The sequence below is a fragment of the Canis lupus genome, chromosome 10, assembly GCF_003254725.2.
Source record: "Canis lupus dingo isolate Sandy chromosome 10, ASM325472v2, whole genome shotgun sequence".
NCBI lineage: Eukaryota > Metazoa > Chordata > Mammalia > Carnivora > Canidae > Canis > Canis lupus.
Genome location: NC_064252.1, coordinates 56,666,094 through 56,692,595, shown reverse-complemented (window position 1 = coordinate 56,692,595; position 26,502 = coordinate 56,666,094). Strand labels below are relative to the sequence as shown.

General features: G+C 38.9%; 1 protein-coding gene across 6 annotated transcripts in view; it reads right to left on the bottom strand.

Moving 5' to 3' along the window:
- EML6 (EMAP like 6) overlaps nucleotides 1-26,502 on the bottom strand; it is a 269,805-nt gene that overhangs the window by 137,313 nt on the left and 105,990 nt on the right. For all 6 annotated transcript variants that reach the window (XR_004803100.2, XR_004803099.2, XR_004803097.2 and 3 more), the window contains exons 3-7: nucleotides 19,971-20,130; nucleotides 17,375-17,473; nucleotides 14,702-14,770; nucleotides 7,522-7,707; nucleotides 5,795-5,930 (exon numbers count right to left, since the gene is read on the bottom strand). Coding sequence is in view for 3 of the 6 variants with exons in the window: in XM_049115524.1 (XP_048971481.1) it covers nucleotides 5,795-5,930; nucleotides 7,522-7,707; nucleotides 14,702-14,770; nucleotides 17,375-17,473; nucleotides 19,971-20,130 (650 nt within the window). In the remaining 3 variants the exon portion in view is untranslated. The remainder of the gene's footprint in view (nucleotides 1-5,794; nucleotides 5,931-7,521; nucleotides 7,708-14,701; nucleotides 14,771-17,374; nucleotides 17,474-19,970; nucleotides 20,131-26,502) is intronic.

Genomic DNA, 26,502 nt, shown 5'->3' with positions numbered 1-26,502 from the left:
ACTCAAAATGGATTAAGGACCTAAATGTGAGATCTAAAAGGCTAAAAATCCTAGAAGAGAACACAGGCAGTATTTTTCTGACATTGGCCATAGCAACATTTTTCTAGATATGTCTTTTAAGGCAAAGGAAACAAAAACAAAAACTATTGGGATTTCATCAAAATAAAAAGCTTCTGCACAGCAAAGGAAACAACCAACAAAACTAAAAGACAATCTAGTGGGTGGGAGAAGACATTTGCAAATGACATATCTGATAAAGGGTTAGCCAACAAAATACATTTTAAAAATGTATACAATTCAACGCCAAATAAACAAATAGTCCACTTAAAAATGTGCAGAAAACATCAATAGACATTTCTCTAAAGACAGAGATGGCCAACAGACACATGAAAAGATGCTCAAAATCACTCATCATCAGGGAAATACAAATCAAAACCACAATGAGGTATTACCTCATATCTGTCGTAGTCGTTAAAACAAAAACAAAAAACAAGTGTCGGGGAGAATGTGGAAGAAAGGGAAACTTCATGTGCTGTTAGTGGGAATGCAAACTGGGGCAGCCACTGTGGAAAAGAGTATGGAGGTTCCTCAAAAAATTAAAAATTGAACTACCACATGCTCTAGTAATTCCACTACTGGGTATTTATACGAAGAAAACAAAAACACCAATTCAAAAAGATATATGAAAAAAAAAGCTATATGGACCCCTGTGTTTGTTGCATTATTTAGAATAGCTAAATTATGGAAGCAGCCCAAGTGTCCAATGATAGATGAATGGATAAAGAAGAAGTGATATGTATATAATGTGGAATATTACTCAGCCATAAAAAAGAATGAAGTCTTGCCATTTGCAACAACATGAATGGAGCTAGAGAGTAAAACGCTAAGTGAAATAAGTCAAAGACAAATGCAGTATGATTTCACTCGTGTGGAATTTAAGAAACAAAGAAAAAATAATATAAACCAAAACCAGACTTAACTGTAGAGAACTAAAAAACAAAAAACAAAAACAAAACAAAAACAAAACAAAAAAAAACTGTAGAGAACTGATGGTTACCAGAGGGCAGGTGGGGGGGATGGGTGAAATACGTGAAGAAAATTAAGAGTACAATTACAACAAGCACTGAGTAATGCATAGAATTGTTGAATCACTATATTGTACCCATGAAACTAATGTAATGCTGTATGTTAACCATAATGGAATTACAATTTTAAAAATGGTTATAATGTTTATCACAATAAAAAAAAGTTTATTGTTCTCAAAAAAATTTTTTTGGAATTCCTAGTGTTTTGTCTTTCAGAACTGTAGATAAGAGATCCCGGACAAATTAGGTTGTTGGTTTATATTATCATGCATTGTTTGCAAAAAATTTGTTTGCAGATTCATCACTCAGCAAAAATCTATTGACACTCACAAAAGTGTAAAATTCATTGGTGTAAATGAAGTATTACTATTTCTTTGATTGAGGAATGATCCTCCTGGCTTATTTTTTTTAAGATTTTATTTTTATTTATCCATGAGAGACACAGAGCGAGAGAGAGAAAGAGAGAGAGAGAGGCAGACACAGGCAGAGGGAGAAGCAGGCTCCATGCAGGGAGCCTGACTCAGGACTCAATCCCGGGTCTCCAGGATCATGCCCTGGGCTGCAGGCGGCGCTAAGCTGCTGCGCCACCGGGGCTGCCCCCTCCTGGCTTATGAAGCCCATTTTGTTTAAGACTTGGGGAGGGGCCAGAAAGCCCCAAGCATCAGCTCCAGCTCTGCACATTTCCTAAGGATGTGAGCATGACCCACCTCCAAAGCTGCTTCACCTTCAATCCATAGTGGGGTTCATTGTTTTCACTAGAAATCAAAGGTCTAAATTAGCTCAAGCTCAACACTAAAAAGAAGTAAGACAACTGATTGATACTGTCTCTCTATATAATCAACTGCTTTTTTCCCCTGAGTTTAGTGTTTATCTTAATGTAAACACTGTTTCATTTCTCTTGATGTTTAGCAATTAATAGCAAATACATGTATATCTTAAGACTGTTTACACAAAACAACTTGGAAATGGCCATTTTGTAGATTTTCTGGAAGTCTACAAGAGTGGCAAGAGCAGTCCTCACAAGCAGCAGACTAAATATGTATGCTTTATAAATGGCCCAAATGCTAGTGAAGAGCAATTTCTAAATTTTCACTTTTATGTTTAAGAAACACGGAATATCGGTACTACTTATGGAAATTGGGACATGGCCATGATTAATTCTCTTGCTAAATTTGTTTAGAAAGCTGTTTGGCTGTTTGAGTAAAACGAGAAATCACTCTATTTCCACTGAAGCGAATTCAAGAGTCATTGTTACACAAAGAGTGAAAATGCTGAAGGAGGCTCATTTACATCAAGAAATTCTTACAAGTATAAAGCCACCTGTACAGGTCGATTCACGTTCAAATCAACAGCAAAAATGTTCTAACATTGCTGTGCTTGAATCTGCTCCTTTCCAGTGTATTTTGTTTCCATTTTTGAGGCTAAGAGGCCGAAGGTGGAGGAGAAAGCCAAGACTTCTCTTGGGGGGGGATGAGATGAGACAAAGTACACCCAAATGTCCTCTGTCCGCTCTTCTTCCTCCTGTTTCATCCTTTCCCCACACCCTTTCCTTTCCACTCCTGTTCCTTCATGCTGTTCCCCACATTCTAAGCAAATGCTCAGAGGACCAATGGTAAGGTATTGGCTAGTGAAGAAGCCGGATTAGAAATGGTTTACATTTCAATTACTTTTAATCCTCTCCTCATACCCTACATATTTTGATCCCTATCCTTGTGCTGGGTCCCTACCTCATGCTGGCCCCTCTCCTACCATCATGGAAACCAGAGGCCTGGGCAGCCAGCCTCTGAGACCACCACAGACAGGGCTACTCTGAGAACCTCTCCCCGTTCTGAGCTATGCAAAGGTGCTTCTGGACACAACAGCCTCCTTCCTGCCTCAGGGTGAGGATGTACTATGGCTGGGCAGAGGGCACAAGCACATCTAGGCTTCCCTGCTTGGCCCTGTCCACACAAACTGGAGGAACTTCAGCTGGACTTGGGGTTGTTACCAACACTTCAACCAGGCTTTCATTCTTCTGATACTATACATTTACCGTTTTCCCACTGAGAGCTAGAATAAACATCAACATTTCTTCGGAAGTTTGTTAGTACATAGTGGACTTCTGTTACTGTGTTGTCAAAAATGTGACAGGCAAGGGCACCGCTGATGGGGGTGGAGGAGAGGATACTACGTGGACAATTTTTTTTATTTCAATAGTTAGTGCCTTAGTGGGTAAAAATACATATATATAAACAAACAATGTATTAAAGCCATGATTTCACAGATATTACTGCTTATACTGAGAAGCAGCAAAAAAACAAAAAAAGCGAGGTAAAATCAAAGTAAGATATTAAGAAAATAAGAATATCGGTAGTGAGCAGTAATTGTAAAAATCAAGAGGGTGGGAAGAATATGGCTGCCATTTGAGGAATGGCACAAATTTTCAAGGCTCCCTTGGGCTCAAACTGCAGAAAGGTCTTCAAGATCCTTTAAAAAGCACAGTCCGTTACTCCCACAGAAATAGAGACTCTTGTCTCACTGGTCATCCATCTGTAGGTACATGCCAATCTCCATCCTGATAAACTAAGCCCAGGCACTACAGGCGGCATCTGGGAGGTGCAGGCATGCTTCCTGTATTCCATGCACCACCTGTATCTGCTTTGACCTTGGCAAGGGCGTGTGTGCGTGTGTGTGTTGTCTGTTGAGACTGACACAAAATGCAGGGTGTCCCTGACCATCTTCCTCTGACTCTGCGGGACAGGAGTTGGCCATGTAAACAATATAAAGCCCTGGTTACCTGGATGCTCATTCTGCACTGGCTCCTGAACTCTCCTTTGAAAGCCCAAAGTTAGGGACTCACCATCAGATAGAAAAGTACAGCAGGGTAAATATGGTTTCTGTTCTGATACCCACTCTTAAATCTATACCCTAGTTATGTGATACAGTTTTTGGATGAGCTGGATAAAGTGATGCCAAAAAGGAATCATCACTTATGGTTGATGCTGCCCAATATCCAGCCAGTTTATGGCCAATAATCCCGCCCAGTAAGTTAACTCATCTGTTACCAAAGTATATGATTTGCTCTCAGTTTACCTTAAAACATACAGCAAGAAGTTTCATGATTCAAGGTCAAACATTTTTGGTTGCTTTAATAACTTGTTTTACCTAGATCTTCAGGATGCTTACTTGCTTCTATCTGCTTGAAATATCTTTCTGGATAAAGTTATACTGGTTCATCTCTGTAGCAAAGACCTTAAGAGCCTTGGCTGTCTCCTTGTTGATCACTGAGGTGGACACTACATTTTACAACTCGGAATGTTGACCCATGTGCCTGATGTTCCGAAATGCATCCAAACCAAGATTCTGAGCTTCCATAAGAAGACAACAATCCAATCTCCAGATTGGCTGACTTTTCATATTTAATAGATATTTAAGGAAGCTGGACTCTGGATATGTGTAGGAAGTATGATATTCCGCTCACTTCCCTAATGCTTAATTTTTAAGCAAGGTTTGGTTGACAACAACATTATTTAAGGAGGATGGCCTAAAGAATAGGTACTGTTCTTCTCTCAGTCTTCTGGAATCTACCTCAGCCTAGCACAGAGCTCTGAGCACCACCAGGCAATTTGGCCTTTGGAGGAACCTCTGTGGCTACATGGCCATCAGCTTGCATCAAGGGGCTTCAAGAAAAAGAATCTGATGAGTAATAGCTCTCTCCATGCATTTTGAGGACTTTTGATCTCATGTCAGAGTCCTCTCTAGGAAGATTTTCAGGTAATTTTTCTCCCATCTCAGCAGTGAGAGAAATTCACCTTCACCTGAGCAATGAGTAAGTTTTCATCTTATGGATGGCATGACTCATGGTACTGAGCACCCCTCTCTCAGAGCTGGCTGCAGGAGCCATGAGCAAGATCTGGGGCCTCTTCCATTATTTAGTGTACTAACACTGCCTGTGACTTATCTTTTCTGTTCATATTTCCACTTTAAACTCTCTCAAGCCCAAATTCTTTATCCGTAAAAATGAGACTATAAGCCTATCATGAGAATTTAAAAAGATGTATACAAACTCCTTGTATTCCCTAGTACACATACTCAGTATACTGTACTAATAGCTAATATTTGTTGAGTGCTGACTGTACCATGACTTACTCTAAGCACTCTGTAAGTGTATTTAAGCCTCATACGACTCTATGAGGTTGTTGCTAGTGACATTCCCATTTTATAGATGAGGAAACTGAGGCCCACAGGTTTTTTAAAAAAAATCAACTCAAATCTATACAGGTGAAATCTGGATTTGAACCCAGGTCCCCAACTCTGATCCCACTACCATGGGCTACTACTTTAAAGCCATTTTTTGGTCTTGTTTTTCCCATCAATTATTTACTTATTTTTGGAAGCTAGGTGCAGTCTCATTTGGGGTCACCAATTTATCCAGAATTTCTGTTTTATAACTCAAAGTCCCATTTCCCAAGATACCACTCAGTAGTTTTCCATTATCTCCTTGATCTTTGTAGCAGGAATATCACTAATACATGCAGATACCTTCATGCAAATGAGGATGACGGGGTATCCATTTATTTTTAATACACTTTCGATTTTCTTTCTATCTATTTATGTAAACTGCCTTAAGTCCTTTCTGGAATAAGATGGGGTACAGAGAAACCAATATAAATACAGAACTTCATATTGTGCTTATCTCTTAAAGTTATGGGTATTAATACATATATTACCTTTATATCCTTGTTCTGTCTCCCTGAGATCAATTTTGGTTATTGGTTTGAAATCAGTGTCCCATAATCGAATACACCCATCTCGTCCACCAGTGGCAAAGCCTTCTTCACAAGCATACATGCTAAAAATTCCAGCCTGTTGAGTAAGCCAGATAATACTGCAATGATTCTGAATAGCCATTATAGTTGGTATTGACAATTTTAAAAAAGAGCAAAAACAAAACAAAAAAGTTTTAAATCTCTTGTTCTCTATTGAAATCCTGACAATAGACCAGGTAACCATTTATAATATCCTTCATTTTGTCTACATTAAAAATTGATCATAATTACTACCAAAGCAAATTAGTTCAAATGCTCCTTTAAACCATTACTGAACTGATGGCAAATTGAAAAAAATTCACTAATTCCTTGGTTAAAGTAGATATAAAGATCAAACTGTTTATGTGACACCTGATCTTTATAAAGAAAAGGCAACAATGGAGGTGTTTCATATAAATTGCCATTCAAAATAATCAAACAAAGATATGCCAGCTAGGAACATAAACACTTTCACTGGTAAGCAGGTGCCCAAAATGCATCTCAGTGAGCTTAAGAAGGCATCGCCTGATCCTAACTGAAGACAAATTACATTTGTGTCAGTTTGTTAAGCATTATATAAAGATGATTTTTTTTCACATCTGAAATAGTTACATAACTTAAAGATGCTTTTCCACAGGAAAATATTTACCTGGTATATTGAAAATTGTTACAAGTATATACTGTTCACATAAGATCCAGTGTGAAGAGAAATTAGGTCATTAAGGCAGCTGCTTTTATGCATGAAGACAACTATGGACCTCTGGATTGTTTATAAAACTGTTTAATAATTAGTGAAGCCAAGAAAACTGGTTCAACATACAAGACAATGAAAGGTATTTTGCTAAGATGCACTTCAATTTTTCTTTATATTACAAGTAATAGGGGGCCAATGTGGAGGCAATAAGCTATAGGTCTGGGGAGTTTCTAAAAATTTTTTACCCAATCTTCATTTACTACAATAGGCTTCAGCTTTCACATCTCCCCATTCTTCTGGGCATTTCTATCTTATCATCTATAGATACAGCAATGTAACCATTATCCTATGTTTCAAAAGAAAGCAGAATGGTCAGAAATAAAGTTTGCTCTTGTTATTACAGAGCAGACCATCAAAAGAGAGAATTTTATCAACAGTTCCTGTTTGTGTCTTAAGAGCTTATAATTGGGATATGGAGGTGATCCTCACTCCTTCAGAGTGAGGACAATCTACCCCTACCAGCCAATGTAGAAACAACAGCTATCCACATTCTTGCTATTCAATGCACGGGCCACAGGCTAGCAGCAGTGGCATCATCCCAGACTGAGACAGAATCTGCATTTTAACAAGATCCCCAGGAGATTCATAGGTACCTTAAAGTTTGAGAAGTATTAATCTATAAGATGAAAAGGATGATGAAATAGTTCTATTCTTCTAGATGTTAGTGAATAATAACACTAAGCAACTCAATCAATAATTGAGGTGAAGGCTAAATTATTACATTTTTGAAATATTTCTTTTAGGTGAACAGAATTAATTTGGGAAAGCTTTTATGAATGTTTTGAGAGTGTTCAGCAGAGTCTGCTGATTCTAAAGTAACAGGAGAAGAAACACCTATTTGTGATGTCAACTTATTTCATAAACGACCACCAAATTTCCACATGGATACACTCACACTATGTGCTCCTTGGATAGTGCGGACTAAATTGAGCCCTTTCCAGACGTAGATGTCTCCATTTAAAGCACCAGAATAGGTGATGTCTTCTTTGGCACATGCAAGGCAAAGGATGGTCTGAAGATCCCCTGTTTTGCCAAATATCCCTCTTTTTGCAGTCAGGGCATTTCCACAGAGCATCCAAAACTGGAAAGCAATAAGATGAACAGATCCAAAAATAATGTACTCATTCTGATGCATCACATTATTGGTATTTGCTTCTATTTCAGTGCATTCTATATCATTGGCTATAGCCAAACGAGGCACACATAACTTGTTCTACTGCAACCTACAGAATTGCAAAAACCTTTTAGCCAACTACTAGCAGCATAAGAAAAACTTTTAATGGCATTTTTTAAACTTTCAAAGTAACAAAATTCCCAAAATTTGCTAAGTGTTTAATGGTCATTAAACACAAAACATCAGTGTTCTCAGAGTTGGAATAAAATGGAAGAATCATCAGGCCTTTAATTTTTAGTCAAATTACAGAGGCAGTATAGGTTCACAGTGAAGAAATTTTGAAATTCAGAAAATATAAAAAGGAAAATGGAGGTATCTAGAATGTCCCGTTTAACATGTTGATGTATCTTCTAGACATTTTTGGGTGTATATATATATATATGTATGTATTTGGAAATAATGTCTAACTAAAAATGTGATAAAAATCTTCACTGTAGAAATGTTACTCAAAAAGTTTTCTAAATATGAGTTATCTTTCTATATAACTGAATAACTGATTAAGCTTTTCAGTTTTCATTGCATAATTTATCATGTGGAAGACCATCAAGCATAAAGCTTGAGCTACTATAGAAAGCAACAGCAAAACTTCCATGGTTATACAGCAATTAAGTATTTTGCTTTGACATGGTTTTTTAAATTTATGAACTGATATAACTTTCCTGCCATGTATATAGCCCTTTAGTTTATAAAGACTCCTTACGTTTATTTGATATTCATAATACCCCTGAGCACAGGCTAATGCAACTATTCCTATCATCCCCATTTGGAAGTGAGGGAAAAGTGAAGCCGACATGGTCTGCTGAAGGTGAGGGCTTAATGGGTGTTCTACATGAAAAAAATTTAAATCTTGATCTTTGCCTTGAGAACTTTAAATCTAATGAAGATACAATTAAAGCAAGAGACAATTTCAAGGTAGTGTATTCAGATTACATACAAGTGGCAAGAAAATTCAAAAATAGAGAACTGTGTTGAATTCTTTGGAAAGAACAAGGCTAGGATTTGGATCAGTGGAAGAAGAAGTTGCACAGGAGATCAAAAGAATAGGATTAGGCAAATCCAGGTAACAAGAAAAGTGTGAGGAAAAATCACTGACAAGCCAAATATTCTGTGCTTGTGGGAGAGGAAAAATGGCTGCCTCTTAAAATATTGAGGGAAGCAGTTCTGGGATGGTTGTACCACCCAGGAGGTCTGGGACTCTGGCAGCAATGGAGGAGGTGGTCCTTAGGGAGGAGGAGAGGCAGGTGTGCCACTACAGGATTCTTCTCTAATTAAGGAGGAAAGTGTCAACTCTAGTGATTTGTTTCTTTGGGTATTTATTACCTTTATGGAAAGTACACATGGAAGGAACAAAAGATCTGGGGACAAGATAATTAAGTATACGCTTTCAGAAAACATCTCCTATTTAAGTATTACCCTTGAACCTGAACAAACTACCAGGTATAAACACTTACTAGAAGTAGAAACATGCCAAAAACCAAAGAAGGTAGACATTTACTTTTTTCACCATGTCTCCGCTATGGGAAGATTAAAAGGAGAGTAATAATTTTGTAATCATTATCCCTAAAGAAGAGTAGTTATTTTGTAGTTATTATTTAACTTAGAATGTGCACCTCTGATCTGAGTTACTGAAATTTTAACAATTTTAATTTAAATTTTAGGTAGTTAACATACAGTGCAATATTGGTTTCTGAAGTAACATTCAGTGACTCATCATTAACATACAACGCCGAGTTATGGAAATATTCCTAACGGACAACCACAAAACATAGACCATTATCCTCAGACACAAAGGTTGTTCTGATTAATCACCCAGTAGGATAGAACAGTGCCAACATGAAACATTCCAAATAATCAAATGACTCTCTAAAAAGGCATATATAGATGTAATGCCTGGATAAGCAACTTTTTGTAGAAACGGCAAATTTCTGAATTATTTCTTGAGAAGGATTTCCTATTTGAAAAACAGTGACAATTTAAGGTAGCAACACATCAGTAAATCCACATCAAATGAACAGACATTGTTTATCTTCCCCAATCTCCATCCCCAGATTGGAATGCTAAATTTGTTAGAACTGGCAAGTACCTTGGAGTTCATCTGGCTCTAGATAAACTCCAATGTCCCTTCTGCTACTGTTTTTAAGCATTCATTTCAGATAATTGAAATTTACCTATCTGCCAAACACTGAGAATTTGTAAAACCAGAAAGGTTTTCACCCTAGCTGCAAAAATTTCACGTAAAAAAATATTTTCTTGGAGTGCATCAAAGATTTTTGCATTCAACTTGTCACTGGAATCATTCATTTGCTGTCAGGTAGGATTGGGGGGAAAGGTGGGGATCTTCAAATTGGTTCTAGAAAATACAGATAGTGAAAGTATTTGCTAAAGCCTGCTAAAACTTGTTGTGGGTTCTTTCTAAACAAAATTGATAAAGATGGCTAGATGGGCATTTGCAGACTATTGCATTTGAGCTAAAAAATATTCAGTTTTGCTTAGAAAAAAATGTCTGCTAAAAAATAACAAATTTAATGGGATAAACAGCTCTTACTGGTTTTTTTTTTTTTTAAGATTTTATTTATTCATGAGAGACACACAGAGAGAGAGAGAGAGAGAGAGAGGCAGAGACACAGGCAGAGAGAGAAGCAGTCTCCATGCAGGGAACCCAATGTGGGACTCGATCCCGGGTCTCCAGGATCACTCCCTGGGCTGAAGGGAGGCACTCAGCTACTGAGCCACCCAGGCGTTCCACTCTTGGTGTTTTTAAGTGAAGTTCCAGGGTTTTGTGTATCTCTGTTTTTAGAATTAACGGATTAAAAGAGTTAACCAAGAATGGAAATAAATAGAGAAGAAGCTGGAGAATAATTCATGAATTAAGCAGCTAATCTATTATTTTTAATAATCTGTTTTTGGGAGTAAAGTCAGGCCAAGATAGATCATTGAAGAAATAATTTCCAAGTGGGACGAGTTCTACACAGAGAGCTAGAGACTGAGTTTAAATCTTCTCTGCCATCATTTTTGTGATCCCAGGAGAAGAGGAAAAAATTAACATTATTGTGCCCTCACTGGCTCCATACATTGTTTAATGTAATTCTTTATAAATTCAGAAGGTAGTGATCCACAACCCTCTGGTTTTGTTTTGTTTTGTTTTGTTTTGTTTTGTTTTGTTTTGTTTTGAGAGAAATTCAGCATCCAGGAGATTAAATAGCTTTCCCAGAGTCAAGTAGGAGATAACAATGAGGATTCAAAGTCAAATAACCTCCTATGTCTTGACTTTCTCACTGTAAGATATGTGGGTGGATGATGGCTCTGGGGTCAGAACCCCAGACTTCTAGAGAGCCACCAAAGCCTAATGGAAATGAGGCTTATGATCTTATGATCTCACAAACTGTTCAATTGTGGGTAAAAGAACAGTTCAGTGCCTTTGCCATTTGTTAGATTGCAGATACATACACCTTTGATTAATAAATGTTTGCAGATACATACACCGTTGATTAATAAAAACTGTAAAGGGAGTTATTTATCAGTTATTTTCTGGCTAAAATTTTTTGAAATACTGGTTTCCTAGGAAAGTTAGGAAAGAGGATCTTTAGTGATGAAAACGTTGATAATCTTTGAACATATGATGGGCTAAGGACCTTTCTGCTCCCTAGTCCCATGATTCTACGGGTGACCAATTATAACTCCTGACTAAAGGGCAACGCCTCCCCTCTTCTGGTTCTGCTGCCTTCCAAGCTCTCCCTACCAAACACTCATCTTCCCAACAAGGCTCAGATACAATACCATTCCCTTCTTGGAACACCTAAAATTCCTCTAACCAGTTGGGATCTCCCCTTTATCGCTAGAGCATTTTGGGTTTGCCTCTCTTTCAGAATGTTCTGTTTTAATGTTTTAATTGCTATACATCAAGCAAATTGAGAGTAGGGTCAAGTTTTTAGTCTTTCACATGGTAGAAATGCAATTAATGTTTATCAAATTTAATGAGTCTTTCAGGTGGCCCATATAAGCCAATGTAGGACCCTCCAACTGCTACTTAAGCAAAAAGTGCCTGTATTTGAGCAAACACATTCTCAGGTTTCTGCACAAGGATAACAAAATGTTAATGAAATCCTAAGGTATTGGTAGGACACTTGACACCTTTGAATAATAGAACCTATAGGCTTATCTTTTTGTCTTCTGTTTTTTCATTACTTTTTTCTTATTTTGGAAATACATGTTATTGTAAGATAATTTTTAAAATAAAGAAAAAAATTAATCATCAACTCACTACCCAGGGTTAACTGTGTAACATTTTGGGATCTCTTTTCAATTTATTTCCTACATGAAAATATACTTTACTTCTAAAGTAAAAAGAAAAATGATCAAAGCAACAAATTTACCCCAACCAGTAGACTGTAAATGAATCTTGCATATTTCCTAATAACATCAAATAATCATCTAAGTCATAACTTGTAATGGTTGCACAGCATTTCTTCCTATGGATATACTATATTTTATTTAACCACCTGAGGTCAGGTGGCTTCATGTCTTCTTTTGTCTAGTTTTATTTGCTATTGGTAAGTTATTCAACAATGAACCCATCCTAGGTTCATACTCCAAACAATTTCCTTGAGATAAATTCCAAGATATGCAATTATTGGCTGTGCTCTCTTTGGCACCACACATACTAACACTGAAAAGAAATTACTGGCTCAAAGGATATTAACATTTCTAAAGCTATTGATAGATATTACCAAATTTCTGAAATGAAAGACCAGGAACACTCATTTCTGGTACTCATTTACCTGTCCACCAGCAAGGTTTTAGAGTGTCCATTCACTAAATTTTGGCAAAAGTACATTTTAATGGATTAAAAATAAAAACATTGTTATTTTAAAATTTCTACTCCTGGTTTATGAGATTTAGACTTTCATATATCTATTAGATGACAATGTTTCTATTTTTGTCAATTACACATGTCCTTTGTCCATTTTACAGGTTTGTCAGAGGTCTTGACATTTCAAGGACAAACCAAAATTCTATCTAACATGCTTGTGGCTTACACTTTGCTTGTTTTTTGGTTTGCCTCCTTTGTTTCTTCGGGGTGAGGGTCAGGTAGACAGAATGTTTTAATGTTTATATAATTGAATCTATAATAGTTATTCTTTATGGTTTCTTACTTTGTTTTTACACTCAGAAAGGCCTTTCACACACTTAGGAGCAGTTAAACATTTACTTAGATATTCTTCTTGTTATTTTATAGTTTTTTAAACATTTAACTCTTTGATTCATAAAGACTTTATTCTAGTGTAGGGTATGAAATAATAATATACAACTTTTTCCCCAAAATAGATAACAAACTGTCCTAGGGCCCTCTGGTGTAGATACTATTCTTATATTCTAAATTTTTATATCTTTTAAAGTCTGTTTCTCAGCCTTGTTTTGTTATTTATCCTTATCCCAATCTGATATATTTTAATTATTTTAATTTCATAATATGTTTTAGTAAATAGTAATATAGTTTCCTCTTCACTATCCTTTTTTTTTTTTAATCCAAGTTCTTGGTTATTCTCATTTTTTTATCTTTCCAGACTAACTTAGAATAAATGAAAAAGAATTGTCATGGGTAGCCCAGGTGGCTCAGCGGTTTAGCGCCACCTTCCGCCCAGGGCCTGATCCTGGGGACCCGGGATTGAGTCCCATGTCGGGCTCCCTGTATGAAGCCTGCTTTTCCCTCTGCCTGTGTCTCTGCCTCTCTCTCTCTCTCTCTCTCTCTCATGAATAAATAAAATCTTTAAAAAGAAAAGTCATATGACAATAACAAAACTTCTGGAGATGTTATTTGACCTTGTACTGAATATAATTGAAATGATATTCCTTGTAATTTTTAGACATCATGTCCAGAACCAAGGTTATCTCTCCACTTGCTCATGTCTCCCTTTATATTCCTCTGTAAAGGTTTGTAATATTCTTTAACTAAGTCTTGCATACCTCATTATATTTATTTCTGAGCATCTCATCATCTATTCTTTTCTAACCATGAAGTAGGAACAGTGGGGAGGATCATAGAAAGCTAGACTCGAAGAAGAACAAAAGAACTGGGAAACAGGAGGATTTGGTTGGGGGAATAATATAGATACCCACTCCATTTAGACAAAAACTCAGTATTTTTTTACACCTGCAGAGATCTCCACTTGCTGGAGTCAAGCAAGTAATCCTTACACTCTTTCAGTTATGAACTTTAACCTCAATTAGCTACAAACCTGTAGAGAGAAGATCCTGGGGTATATCCCAGGGCCCAGCAGAAATTTTTGCTATATTGGAGCAAAGAAAGTTAATGATGTTGACTTTGCTACCTGTTTAACAAAATGGAATGAAGCAAATAGCCAAAGGTAGATCCTGGGCCACCTGTGATAATTCAGTCTGTGTAGTCTAGGGGAAGACAGAGGCATTTAAAAACCAATGACCTAGGTAGGTTTGTACTATGGATCCCTTTATTTCTATATCCAACCCAACATGGCACCTTCCTTCTAAAAGAATGTATCAACACGACCAAGTTTTGGTATGCAGTATGTGTAAAACATTCATCAAAATATAAGAGTTTAATTCACAGTATTAAAATCAGAACTGTTTTAAAACTTGCAATCCTAGAAGTACTATGAGTATTTAGTTTAGCATTTATTTAACAAAGTTTTCTTTTCAGCTGCCTGCTGGGACTCCACTTGATGGTCCTTTCATAGTAGTTCTGAAAGAGCCCCATCAGCTGATGTCAGCTTGCTTCAAGATTAAAGAAACAGGTAAAACAGCTCCAAATTTAAGATACACAAATAAAACTGAGCCACTTCTCAACATCAAATTATGTACATAAGCACGTTAAATTCTTCTCATTCAAGGTATCAAAAAAATGTTTTTTAAAAAACTACTTTACCTTTATATGTTTTACTCCACAGCTAACCACTCTGTTTGGCTGATATGGATCCCAGGAAATATCAAAAATCTGTTTAAAACAATTAAAAATTGCTATGTTGGTCATTTAGGCATTTTTGCCTTCTTTCAGGTATCAGTTCAACTGCCAAGACTCTATCCTAACACTTAGAACACAATGTTACCTACGTAGACTGAACAATGGGGGCATTTGGCTTGGCAATGGATCAGGAGTTGCTAACACACGTTTTGTTGCATCATATCTACTTACCTTAGGCCTGAATAAAGAAATAATAATTAACCACCATCATTGAAACAAGCTGGTGTCATATTTTAACTTGGTCCACCCAGGGTAAACAAATTGTAATGATTTAGAATAATTTTTTATCAAATTTTCTATACCTCTCCATAATGATAACAAAATGCCTTTGAGATAGCTTTGCAATAAAAATAAAAAGAATTATGAAGTGTTTAAGCAGGAAAATGTTTAATAGTCAACTGCAATTCAATGTGGCTGATACTTTCTCATAATCATAGAAGTTAACATTCATAAACATAAGGCAGAGGCATTTATTTGGCACCTAACTTAGCCCACCTGAAATAGTCCTTTAGCGTAGCATTTTAATCTGACTCAAAATACTATTATATTTTCAGTTTTCCAAGGAACTGAAAACATATCCACTAAAACTATTTATCATTCTTTAAGAAAAGCTACCAGACAGTTTGCAGGCAGTTTTCCATTTTGGGAACGAGGAAGAGAAGAACCGGTCAACCTTGAGGGTCAGATCATCTGTGGCAATTGTTCAAAGTGCATATTTTACCAGCCCAGCTGAAAGATTTTGATTTAGTGGGTATGAAATTGGGTCCAAGCAGCTGCATTCTTAAACAGACCCCAAGAGATTCTTATGCAGTCAGTCCATGGACCACATTCTGTGAAGCTCTAATAGAGAGAAGGAATAATTGTCAGGGCTGGAGTCTAAATCAGAGAAAGAGCTTAGGCTGCTAATTTCTCATCACATAGGAAGGAGAAATATGGACCAATCATCAGAGAGAAAAGGAGGACCTATAACCTTCAGTTAGGTAGACAGGAACAATTATAGACCACAGAAAGAGCACTGAAGAAAGAGCACTTGGTCCAAGTACCAAGTTCCAATGAGACTCGGAGCCTATTTTAGCTAGGCAATCTCAGGCTAGTTTTAGCATCTATAAAATAACCCCTCAGTTCTGAGATCAATTAAGATAATGTATGTACAATCATTTTATAGGCTATAAAGCACTCATTACACAAATGAGTGCTAGAGATTAAGTATTTTAGCCACTAAAATAATCTTGAAGATAATCATTTGCCCATAAGGAGCCAGTAATAATTCATATTGGCACCAGTAATAATGAACAAAACTGTGTGATACAAATTATGGGGTCTTGGAGAACAGTGTTCTAAAAGAACAGTATTTCATTAAAACATTCTAGGCTCTCAAAATGATAGAGTTTGCACTAGAGTAGCATTATACTTTTCACAATTTACTTCTAAATGGAAGGTGTAAAATACATGAGCAAAACAGTAAGAAATTCACATATTGATATAGTCTAATCCAACTTACTTTATAAGATATGATGGGATTATCATAAGCAGAAACATATCCAAAATGTGAGCACCACAAATATTTTCAACCTGTTCATTAAGTACGAAGTTAATACCAATTAACTACCAATAAGTTAATAACCTGCAAGTAGAGCTTAATTAAGGATCACTACACTGAAAAGTCTCCATAGAGAATTCTTACAAGTGGCCAGGGGTAGAAACCATTGGGACCAGGAGGGTGCTGGGCCTCTTCCAACACCAAAGTTCCACTGCTGGTCATTCCTGGACTTTCTGAGAACTTGATCCTTGAGTACAATTTGCCCAAATGTGTAGCAACAACTATGGAGTCACCTTAAAATCATGATTCTCCATCAGTAGATGAAAAAAATTTTAGAGTTCCCATAAAGGAAGAGACTGTGAATATCTAATTCAGGCCTCGTTCTGCATGAACACTTACACTGAGGGGAAATATAAAGCTAGCCATCAGTGTAAGATAGTCATGCAAATTCACTTTTTTTGAAATTAGAAAATTAATAAAGTGGTCAAATTATTTAAATTATGCAAGATAATACATGGAGAAATACATTTATGATCTGCCTCATAACCTCTCTTGCCTGCTGTGACTATATGGAATTATTTCTGATCACATGGACTCCATTATGATAAGCAGGCCACAGTTTAATGAACTGTCATTATATTCATTTAAAGTTAAAATGTATACACTTGTAAACACATTTTGTGAATATTTTCTAACTACTTCCATTTCTAAATGAATATATCTAAACTTTACATACAATTTCAAATTCAACCCTATTTTGATTCTATGAAGATGCTAAATGCCAGTATCAAAAACTTGTATTGCCTATGAAAAGTAGTAAAAATTTAAAGAAAGCAACCGATCAGCAGAAGAGATCATGCTGACATAATTATTGATCATGAATTGATTTTTTTAAAGTCGGTTTTTAGGTTGAACATGTAGGAAAAAATCTTATCATGGAAAATTTACTTTTAAAAACAGTACAACTCTGGAAGCTACTGCATAATTCCCTCACAGTTATGGAAACTGCATGGATCCATCCAACAAGCTCCTCTTACCCGGTCAGAGTGGCCAGTGGCGGAGGCCAGAAGTTTTCCCTTCCTCCAGTCCCAAATGCAGACTGTGTTTTTGGCATCCAATCCCACAGAGGCCAAACGCTAAGAATAAGAACAACAATTTAATAGCTGAAACAGATGGGCACATTTCTTATTATCCATGACTTCTTTCAACAAATGGTCACTGACTACCCCACCCAGGGCCAGAAACTGAACATAGGGAAAAAAATTATTTCTCAAAATCCATCTTAAGTCCACAACTAACGATATCAGAGATGACTTCTATTAGCATATACTGAAACTTCAAAAACCTAGAAGTTGTAACTCATTTGTCTCAAAGCCTCTGATTTAACTGGTGAACATCAGAGGAACAAAACCTGAAGGCAAGGTTCAATTTTTTTTCTCAAATTGTTTAAATTTTTAAATTTAAAATCTTAACGTGAGATTTAAAACAGTCTAGGATTCTATGGTCTAAAAAAGCCTTGTCAAACTGCCAAAATTAAAGGGTTTGACAAACACATAGGGAAGAAAACCCATCAATGAACATTATGTTCATTCTTAATTTTCATAGTTCCACAAACATTTCAGGGGGCATGCTGGTAAAAGTAATCTAGTACTTCATCTCCTGGCATAAATTCTCTGGGCTTATAGCAGAACTTGTTCTCAAGGGAAAAGAAAATTTAACACATTTAAGTATGTACAAAATAGAGATCACCAAAACATGTATTAAGAGCTTCTAGCAAGACGCCTTGCTTAAGGAAACAGCACTGTGTAACGGACAGAGAGGCCTGGACTGGGTGTAAGTAGATCTGGCTTCTCTTTTGACTTGTGAGGAGCCAGACATACGACCTTGGAAAATTAACATTACGTTTTCTCGTTTGTAAAATGAATGCCAAATACTTGTTATGTCTGCCTTGTAGGATTATTGTGTGCACTGGTGAAATAATGTAAGTCAAAGGGTTTTGAAAACACAGTGGCACCCAAGTAATAAGAGTATCTGAGCTTATGTATTTCACTCAGTATGTTGAGTGTGTATGCATATATATAGAATGACACACAGTCACATCTAGCTAAATGCAAACGTGTCATTCTGCAGGGATTATTCCATTTTCTTCAGTAAAGATGGTTTACTGTAACTGTTACATCAGTAACATTTACTATAAAAAAATACTTGGTTGGAGGTTTTAAAAATGTGCCCTTAAGAAAGGGTGTCTTTGCAGGGTTTTTTTCTCTGCTATAAGTTTTAATAGAGCATTCCAGCAATGGAAATTATAATATGTGGTTGCATTTTTATCCATATAAGAAAAATTTGAAGTGTGTGGATTTCATTTAGCTTATTCTTTTTTTTTTTCTTTTTTTAATCATGGGCACTAAGGTAAAACCCACATTTCTTGATTGAAAAAAAGCCAAAGTAATCTATTTCGTCCATTTGTAGTGACAGGCCCCAGAGCTACCTAAAAAGCATTTCTATTGCCTTTTGTTGTTTGAGAGGTGATGGGCCATTTGTCATTTTCTAAATATCACTCGATTCCAGTGAACTCTGTCCAGGGAATAAGGCAGACCTGAAGCAATAGGCACCAACAAGCTGGGAAATCCATCATGACAAGCAAATAGGTTATTTTTCTCAGCTGACAGTTGAGTACCATGCAGTCCACCCTAACCCTCACCCTTCCAAATGGAATCTAAAAGAGAACAGCTAAGATTCTAACACAAAATAACAAAGAAGTCAATGTTAAAGCTGGATTTCCTTCTGCTGCATTACGTTTTTCTTGTAATGCTTCAGAACAAATTCTGAAGTTTGTTACAAAAACAAAATCAGAGAATGTGCTTATGAGTACACATCTAAGCCTACATTCACATTTGTACTTGTGTCTGCATGCTAACATTCATTGAATTTAGTCAGGAAGTCAACCACTGCCAATCTGAACAAATGGGACTTTTGGTGTTTTTTTAAAATAATACTCTCACACTTTTTTCAGTTGGCGAAATGTGTTAGCATGAAACAGTGTGAAGCCAAGTTAGAGGTTATTCAAACTGTCAGGCAGGGCATGGATTTGGAACCTAAAGGATGGTGGCAGAGAACTGGAAGGTGAAAATGCACTCAGAGGGACTGTAAAGATACTCAAATACACGTAACTCAGTGGCTGCTTGAATTGCAGGAGTGGATAGGGAGTTAAAGAGAATCTTCTCAGTGAATTATTAGGAGGTGGTGCTATCCTCTAAAAGCAAAGGAGATGCTCAGGGCTTGAAGTCTATGAAAAAGGTTAGGTCCAACACTGATTTCAAATTTAGGAAGCTAAAATGGAAGATAGAGTGGAATTGCTGAGTCACAATAGGTCCAATCAACTCGAGTTCATGACTTGCTTCTGGAGGCTTTTCATCAGATGGTGAGACTAGGGGAAACAAAACTGGAACCTACCCAGAGCTGGGTATCAACGAGACAGCTGGAAAGGTTCTGACAGGAGAGGATTCTAGGAGGTGGACAAGGGGAAGCAGCAAGGGTCAGTGGGCCTTCTGAGCCTATAAGCTATGTGCACTGTAATTCTGGGTGACTTGTGAGAAGTCATTAAAGAAAACGGAAATGGAAAAAGACACACACCTGTCCATCTGAGTCGAAAGCCAGGCAGGCGACTCCATGTGTATGGACATCTTTAAGAATAGACACAGTCTGGACATTATAGGAATCCCATATACATATATATGGCTCCTTCCCAACTTGGCCAGTTGCAACGAGAGTTTTATCTGGGTGTAAGGCAAGGCTGAAAAAAGAAAAAAAAAAAGGCCTCTTTTTCATATCCTCCTGAACAAAGTTAAGAAAAGCATTGATTTTCTTTTATCCACATTTCTTTCTCATTTCAATCATCTAACAAGACACTCTCAAGAGAAAACGTCTGTACTGTCCTCAAAGTGATAAATTACCTGACTTCTCTAATGGAAATGTTGAATGGCAAAGAGAGGCTTAGCACAGTTTAGCACTAATTTCATTTGATCTTACCTATTTGGTTACCTTAAAATTAGACACTATTATGATTATAATTCTATGATTAGAAAACCTAGATAGTTCTATAATTGCTTTATGTCAGGATATTTACTTACTTTGAAAATATTACTCAGCTTTTTCAAGTTAGCTTTTGACTTTAATTTGAAAAAAAAGATGCTGTTGCTAGGAGAAACTGCACTTCTCAGAATTAATTAAACCTGCTTGCACAAGCTCTGGATGCCATCCTCATTAGGATTTCAAAACATGGAGGGGTCTCAGAGTCAAGTGCTGTTTCTGTGTCGGTTGCCATAGATTATGTATTTTAAATGAAAATTTCTATTTTACATAAATCACTGTAACACCGAAAGAACCACAAATTACTATGCTTGTGGTTTGTGTAACATTTTTTCCTCTGTAGTCCAATCAAAATAAAACTTTGTCAAATACCAACTAGAATTTCAGAGTGTATAGCAGTCAAGAGGGAGAAATGTCATCATTATTATTCCTAGATGAGCAATTACTCTGTTTTTAAATCATTGTGTAAAGAAGTTGTACCTTTCTAAAAATAGGTGTTGAGAATTTTTTAAAAGGCACATCACCTATCTGAAAAACTAGCGGATGACTGTTTACACAAGTCTTTTTCTTTTTCAATTTCAACATCTATTTAGACGATTCTTTTTTTCAAACTTCGGCATGATTTTACTTTTTTTTTTTCCTGTGTTTTGTTTTAGCTCTAGAGCTTAGGACGTCGCAAAGTCCCAGCATGATTTTCATACAGACATATGCTGTATAATCAGACCTGGATCTGCACGCTGCTGTCCCTACCCCTTCTGTCTTTTTGGGGGGACGTTCATCTCTTTGCCTCAGGTGTCTCGTCTATAATAATGGAGTTCCAACGTAAAAGTAGGCAAAATACAGAGCATTCAGCACAGCACCAGGCTCAGAACACCCGAAGCAAGTTTCATTATCATTTGTCTAACTGGCATCTAGATACAACCAACACGTGCATCGGTGTGTGGACACAGTGCGTCTTTCAAGCACAGGTGACTTCCTGCCTCTCTCGGGTCTCCAGGTGTGCTGCCCCCAGATTCTGCAGCACCAGGCTCCCTAGGCTGTCCCCGCGAGCTTGTCCTCGCCGCACTGAGCTCCCTTCCTGGCCTCCCACCAAACCCAGTGTGGTCTTCAGCGCAGGACCTAAGAGTACCTCCCCTTTCCTGAGCACCCCCCTCCCCCAGGCCCTTGCAGCTGGTGCCGCAGTGCCGCTCGCTGTCTTCCCAGGTGTTCCCTACGCCCCCACTGCCCACGTCCTCCTGGCCCCCCTCGTCCTGGGTACTGCTCCCCACGCCGGAGGGCTGTCCCGCCTGCACCCTCCTGCTCAGGCTGGTGCTTCCTCCGGGTTTTGTTTTCTTCTTTTTTAAACAAAGAGGGTGCAGGTGGAGCCCGCACAGTGCGCAACGTTGCTGTAGGAGAGGAAGGTGTGGGGCCAGATGCAGGGGCAGGGAGAGGAGGGGCTGGCGGCCCAAGGACCCCGATCAGGCCCCAGGTGCTGCTGCAACACCTCTTGCCCGAAGCAGCGTGATCTAAGGGAGTAACACCTGCGTGCCCCAGGTGCCGGGGGCCCCTCTGGGAGACCCCTCTGCAAGAGGTCTGGCTTCGCGTCACCTGTCAAGCACGCGCCAACCCTCCGTGGTGCCTCGTGCCCCTTCCCCCGCCCTCAGTCACCATGTGGGGTACTTCCTCCCGGAGGCCAGGCCGGGCGTGGGGGCCAGGTTCTGGCCCAAAGGCTACGCAGGGACGGTACCGCCCGAGGCCAGAGCCGGGGAGTCAAGGCACGTACCCCAGCCGCAAGCCTAGGACCTTCAGGGGAGAAGGAGGACTCGGACAGCCAAGGCCTTACAGGGTCCCCGGGGGCCCAATCCGACGACCGCAAAGGTCCAAGGCCGCAGCGACCCGCAGGTCACTGCACATCCTCAGGGGTCCCGCCGGCGGCAGCCAGGGGCCCACCGTGCGAGGGTCCGGGGGCCTCTTCACCCGAGCCCCCTCGGTGCGCGAACGCTCCCTGCGGACAGGGTCGGGGAGGCCAGTGCACCTGCGCGGGGGGGGGGGGGGGGGTCGGGGGGGGCAGGGTGCGGGGTTTCCCAGGGCTCCCGGCTTCGGATGCGCCGGGGCTGAGCGCAGGTCCAGATGCAGGGGCGGCCAGGGGGCGCGCGGGAGGCCGGCACAGCGTGCAGGGGCGGCGCGGGGCCCGGGGCTGCCGCCGCCACCACCCTCCCCAGAGGAAGCCCCGTCCCGCGGGATCTAGGGAGTCCTGACGGCCTGCAGACGAGTCCCTGGGTGGCCCCGGATCTGAGTCTCCAACAAGTGCCTGCTGGAAAATATATCCTCGGGGGTCTTTATACGGAGCATCGGAAAAAGAGAACACATATAAAAGGTGCACAGGGCATCCGTGTGCAAAGACAATACTCAGAGCTAGTCTTGCAGAGAGTAGCAGAAAATGAGATGGGTCAGGTAGGCCAGAGCGGCCTTGTAAGCCCTTTAAAGCGGGCCGGGAAGTTAGGGCACCACTGCCAATTATTAGAGGACATGGCATGAATAGTTGCATTTTTTAATAAGGTAACTCTAGCAGCAGTGAGGCAGTGGGAAGGACAGATGGATGAGAAGTGTTAGGAGAGAAGGCAAGGAGGCCATTAAGGGAACAGGTGACAGATAATGAGATAAGGAGGGGTCGAGGGGATTGGAAAAAAAGGATGAGTCAAGAGATATTTAAGGGAAAGAGAGAAAGTTTTCGGATGCTGAAGGCTAAGGAAAAGCCTGAGCATGTCAAAGCTGACTGAAGTTTTTTGCATGGGCAACTTTTAAATTCACAGAATTTGCAGCCCTAGAGTTTAAAGCCTATGAGGCCTGACGATAGAAAAAAATGGCCTTAACCCAACTTTTAGTGAGGAAACCAAGGAGACGCCTTAGGTTAGCACCACCCCTGGAGTCCTAAGGGCTATGAAGAAGAGGATCTGACTGGATAGTATGATCCATGAGGGCAGGGGCTGCTTCCATCACTCTACACGCAGTCCCTGGAACATTATATGGCAGAGTAAGCAATAAAGTGTTTGCCGAAGAGGAAGCAAATAATGCCAGCAATCACGGTTGCTATATTGCCTCTCCACACTGACGTAGGCAGTAGGTTCTACACAGGAACTGGAAACTAAAGAGGAATGAGTGTTTTCCCCCTAGATGGTCAGAGACATTATCATGAGACATAAATGAAACATTTGCTAGATCACAACTTATGTTTAAAAATGTTTGAGATAGGGGCGTCTGGGTGGCCCAGTAGGTTAAGTGTCTGCCTTCAGCTCAGGTCATGATCTGGGCTCCTGGAATTGAGCCCCAAGTCGGACTCCATGCTCAGTGGGGAGTCTGCTTCTCCCTCTCCCTCTGCATCCTCCTAAAATAATAAAATCTTTTAAAAAAATATTTGAGATACTTGGTAGACTTCTAGGGTCCCGAAGCTCCCAGAATTTTAAAAAAATTGCTCTTCCAGGCAGAGCAATAATTACTTACTATAATTTCAAAATCCCTAACCTTTCTCGCTTTGTTGAATGAGGTGGAGGGCAAAATAGGCAGCTTTCAAGAAATCTTGAAAAAGACCTTCAAAATAACTTCCCAGTCTAAATTACTCAATTAGTGGTATGACCCAAAAACATTTCATTATGGATTTCAAATATCTTTACTCTGGTTATTTTTGTTCTTTTCCTTTACATCAAGGGTCATGACATTATCACAGTCATTAAAAAGTTCACATTGGAAACTTTTACTTTTTAATCTTTTGTCAGAAGTTCTTTTAAGCGGTTCTTTACACCATCTCTTCCTGGCACATAATTGCCACTGATCCAGGTTCTTCCTTTGCTGTTCGAATACATTATCAGTTACCTGTTTCTCCTTTTGTAAGCTGAGACTCTCTGACCTCACCTCTCTGGCTTGCTTGCAACTTGATTGTTTAAAATGACTCATAATGTTTCTACTTATCCATGTCCTTGTCAAGAATAGAGAGAACAGAGAACAACCTTTATCCACTTTGCCAATTGTTACCTTCTCATCAGCTCCCTAGAAACGTCACTCCTTCTACCTGATAACAGAATGAAGGTATCTGTGTATCTTTTAGAGCACAGCCAAGTGGCACTTTACCTTTATTTTAAATTTGTCATATCATTTCAACAGCACTCTTTAAACCTCATCAGAGACCAGAGGGAAAACCAACAAACTTTAGTCTCTGGATTTGCAAGAGCATAATATATAAGGTGTCAGTAATGGGACAGTTGCAGAAGCACTTCTATAATAAGCAGGTTGGAAGCTACCATCAAGGTATGTATTTATTTATTTGGTATGTATGTATGTATGTATGTATGTATTTATTTATTTATTTATTTAAGATTTCACCCATTTATTCATGAGAGACACACAGAGAGAGGCAGAGACACAGGCAGAGGGAGAAGCAGGCTCCATGCAGGGAGACCAAAGTGGGAATCGATCCTGGGTTTCCAGGATCACGCCCTGGCCCGAAGGTGACCCTAAACCGCTCAGCCACCCATCAAGGTATTTATTCCCTTCTTCCCAAACCTCTCCATTTAGGAACTCAAGATATTCCAGAAAAGTCGTTTTGAGCAGGATCTGCTTTTGTCCAGTCCCAAAACATCTTTGGAATTTTAGTTAAGAAGCACTCATATGACAGATGTGTATATCTGTATGTATTTTCCTCACATAAAACCAAATCCAGGGCAGCCCGGGTGGCTCAGTGGTTTAGCACCGCCTTCAGGTTGGGGTGTGATCCTGGAGACCTGGGATTGAGTCCCTCGTCAGGCTCCCTGCATGGAAGAAGCCTGCTTCTCCCTCTGTCTGTGTCTCTGCCTCTCTCTCTGTGTCTCTCATGAATAAATAAATAAAATCTTAAAAAAACAACAACAAATCCAGCCCTGCTGCATATTTCAAAACTGTTCTTTGCTCCTTCCACAGAAGTGCCTGAGCCTAAAAAGCCACCCTATAGTAATGCCTTTAGATGAGCCAACAGATTAAAGGAGGTTGGGTCCCCTTATCTGATTGAGGGGCTGCCATGGAAAGAATCATACCTCCTGAATTCCTTCTCATAAGATTTCGTCCATGAAATGTCCAACTATTATGTACTTTCCAGGGAGGAAATTACAGAAGTGGAAAGCACCACCATTACACAAAATATCTGTTCTACTCTAAGTCTCTCATCATCTCCTTCACCATATCACACTGTTGTAAGTCTTCCTGTGACTGGAAGTATTGATACTACTTACTTATATTTTAAGTCTATCTGCCATTTGAGAGTTCATAAATCAAATCTCTTCTATGTTCTTCTAAGAAAACTTACCCTTTGCAAATTTTGCAAATCATTCTACTTATAATAGCAAAGCCACAATATTTAAAACTTTAAAAACTGACTCCCTTTCACTGAGGGTCTCGATACAATGGAGGTCTTACTCCACACCTATATGAAAAGGTTTGGTGTCATCCTATTTTTTCTTCGGTACTCAGCTTATTACATTGATAGTATGATACACGCAGCAACAAAAAAGGGATCAAGCTTTTAAAGAATGCCTTTCTCTGTGTATATAAAAATCTGGTTCCCTTGGGAAATCCCATCTTCTGTTACCATAGCAATAGAAAGCACTGCAGAGAAGGGCTTTCATCACCCTATCTGGGAGAAGGAGTTGATTTGTTTCTCCAGCATGCCAAGAGGGCTAAAGCATGTCTTTCTGATGTCAAATGAAATCAGGAAGATTTCCAAATATGTTGTGTGAGGAGAAGATGAGAATTAATAGAGTAGTGGAAAGAGGGAGCCTTGCTTATAAAGGTTAAACAGAAAACACTAATCAGCACTAATTATTCTTGATTCCTGGAGGCAAAAAATTATATCTGAGTACTTGTTACAAGTGAAGCATTTAAAAAATGTTCATGCTTCTGACTTCACTTTTTTTAAGATTTTATTTTTTAGTAATCTTTACACCCAATGTGGAGCTTGAACCCACAACCCCAAGCTCAAGAGTTGCCTGCTGCATGGACTAAGCCAGTCAGGAGGCCCTGACTTGACTTTTAAAAAAAATTTTTTTTTATATATTTATTTGAGGGGAGGAGG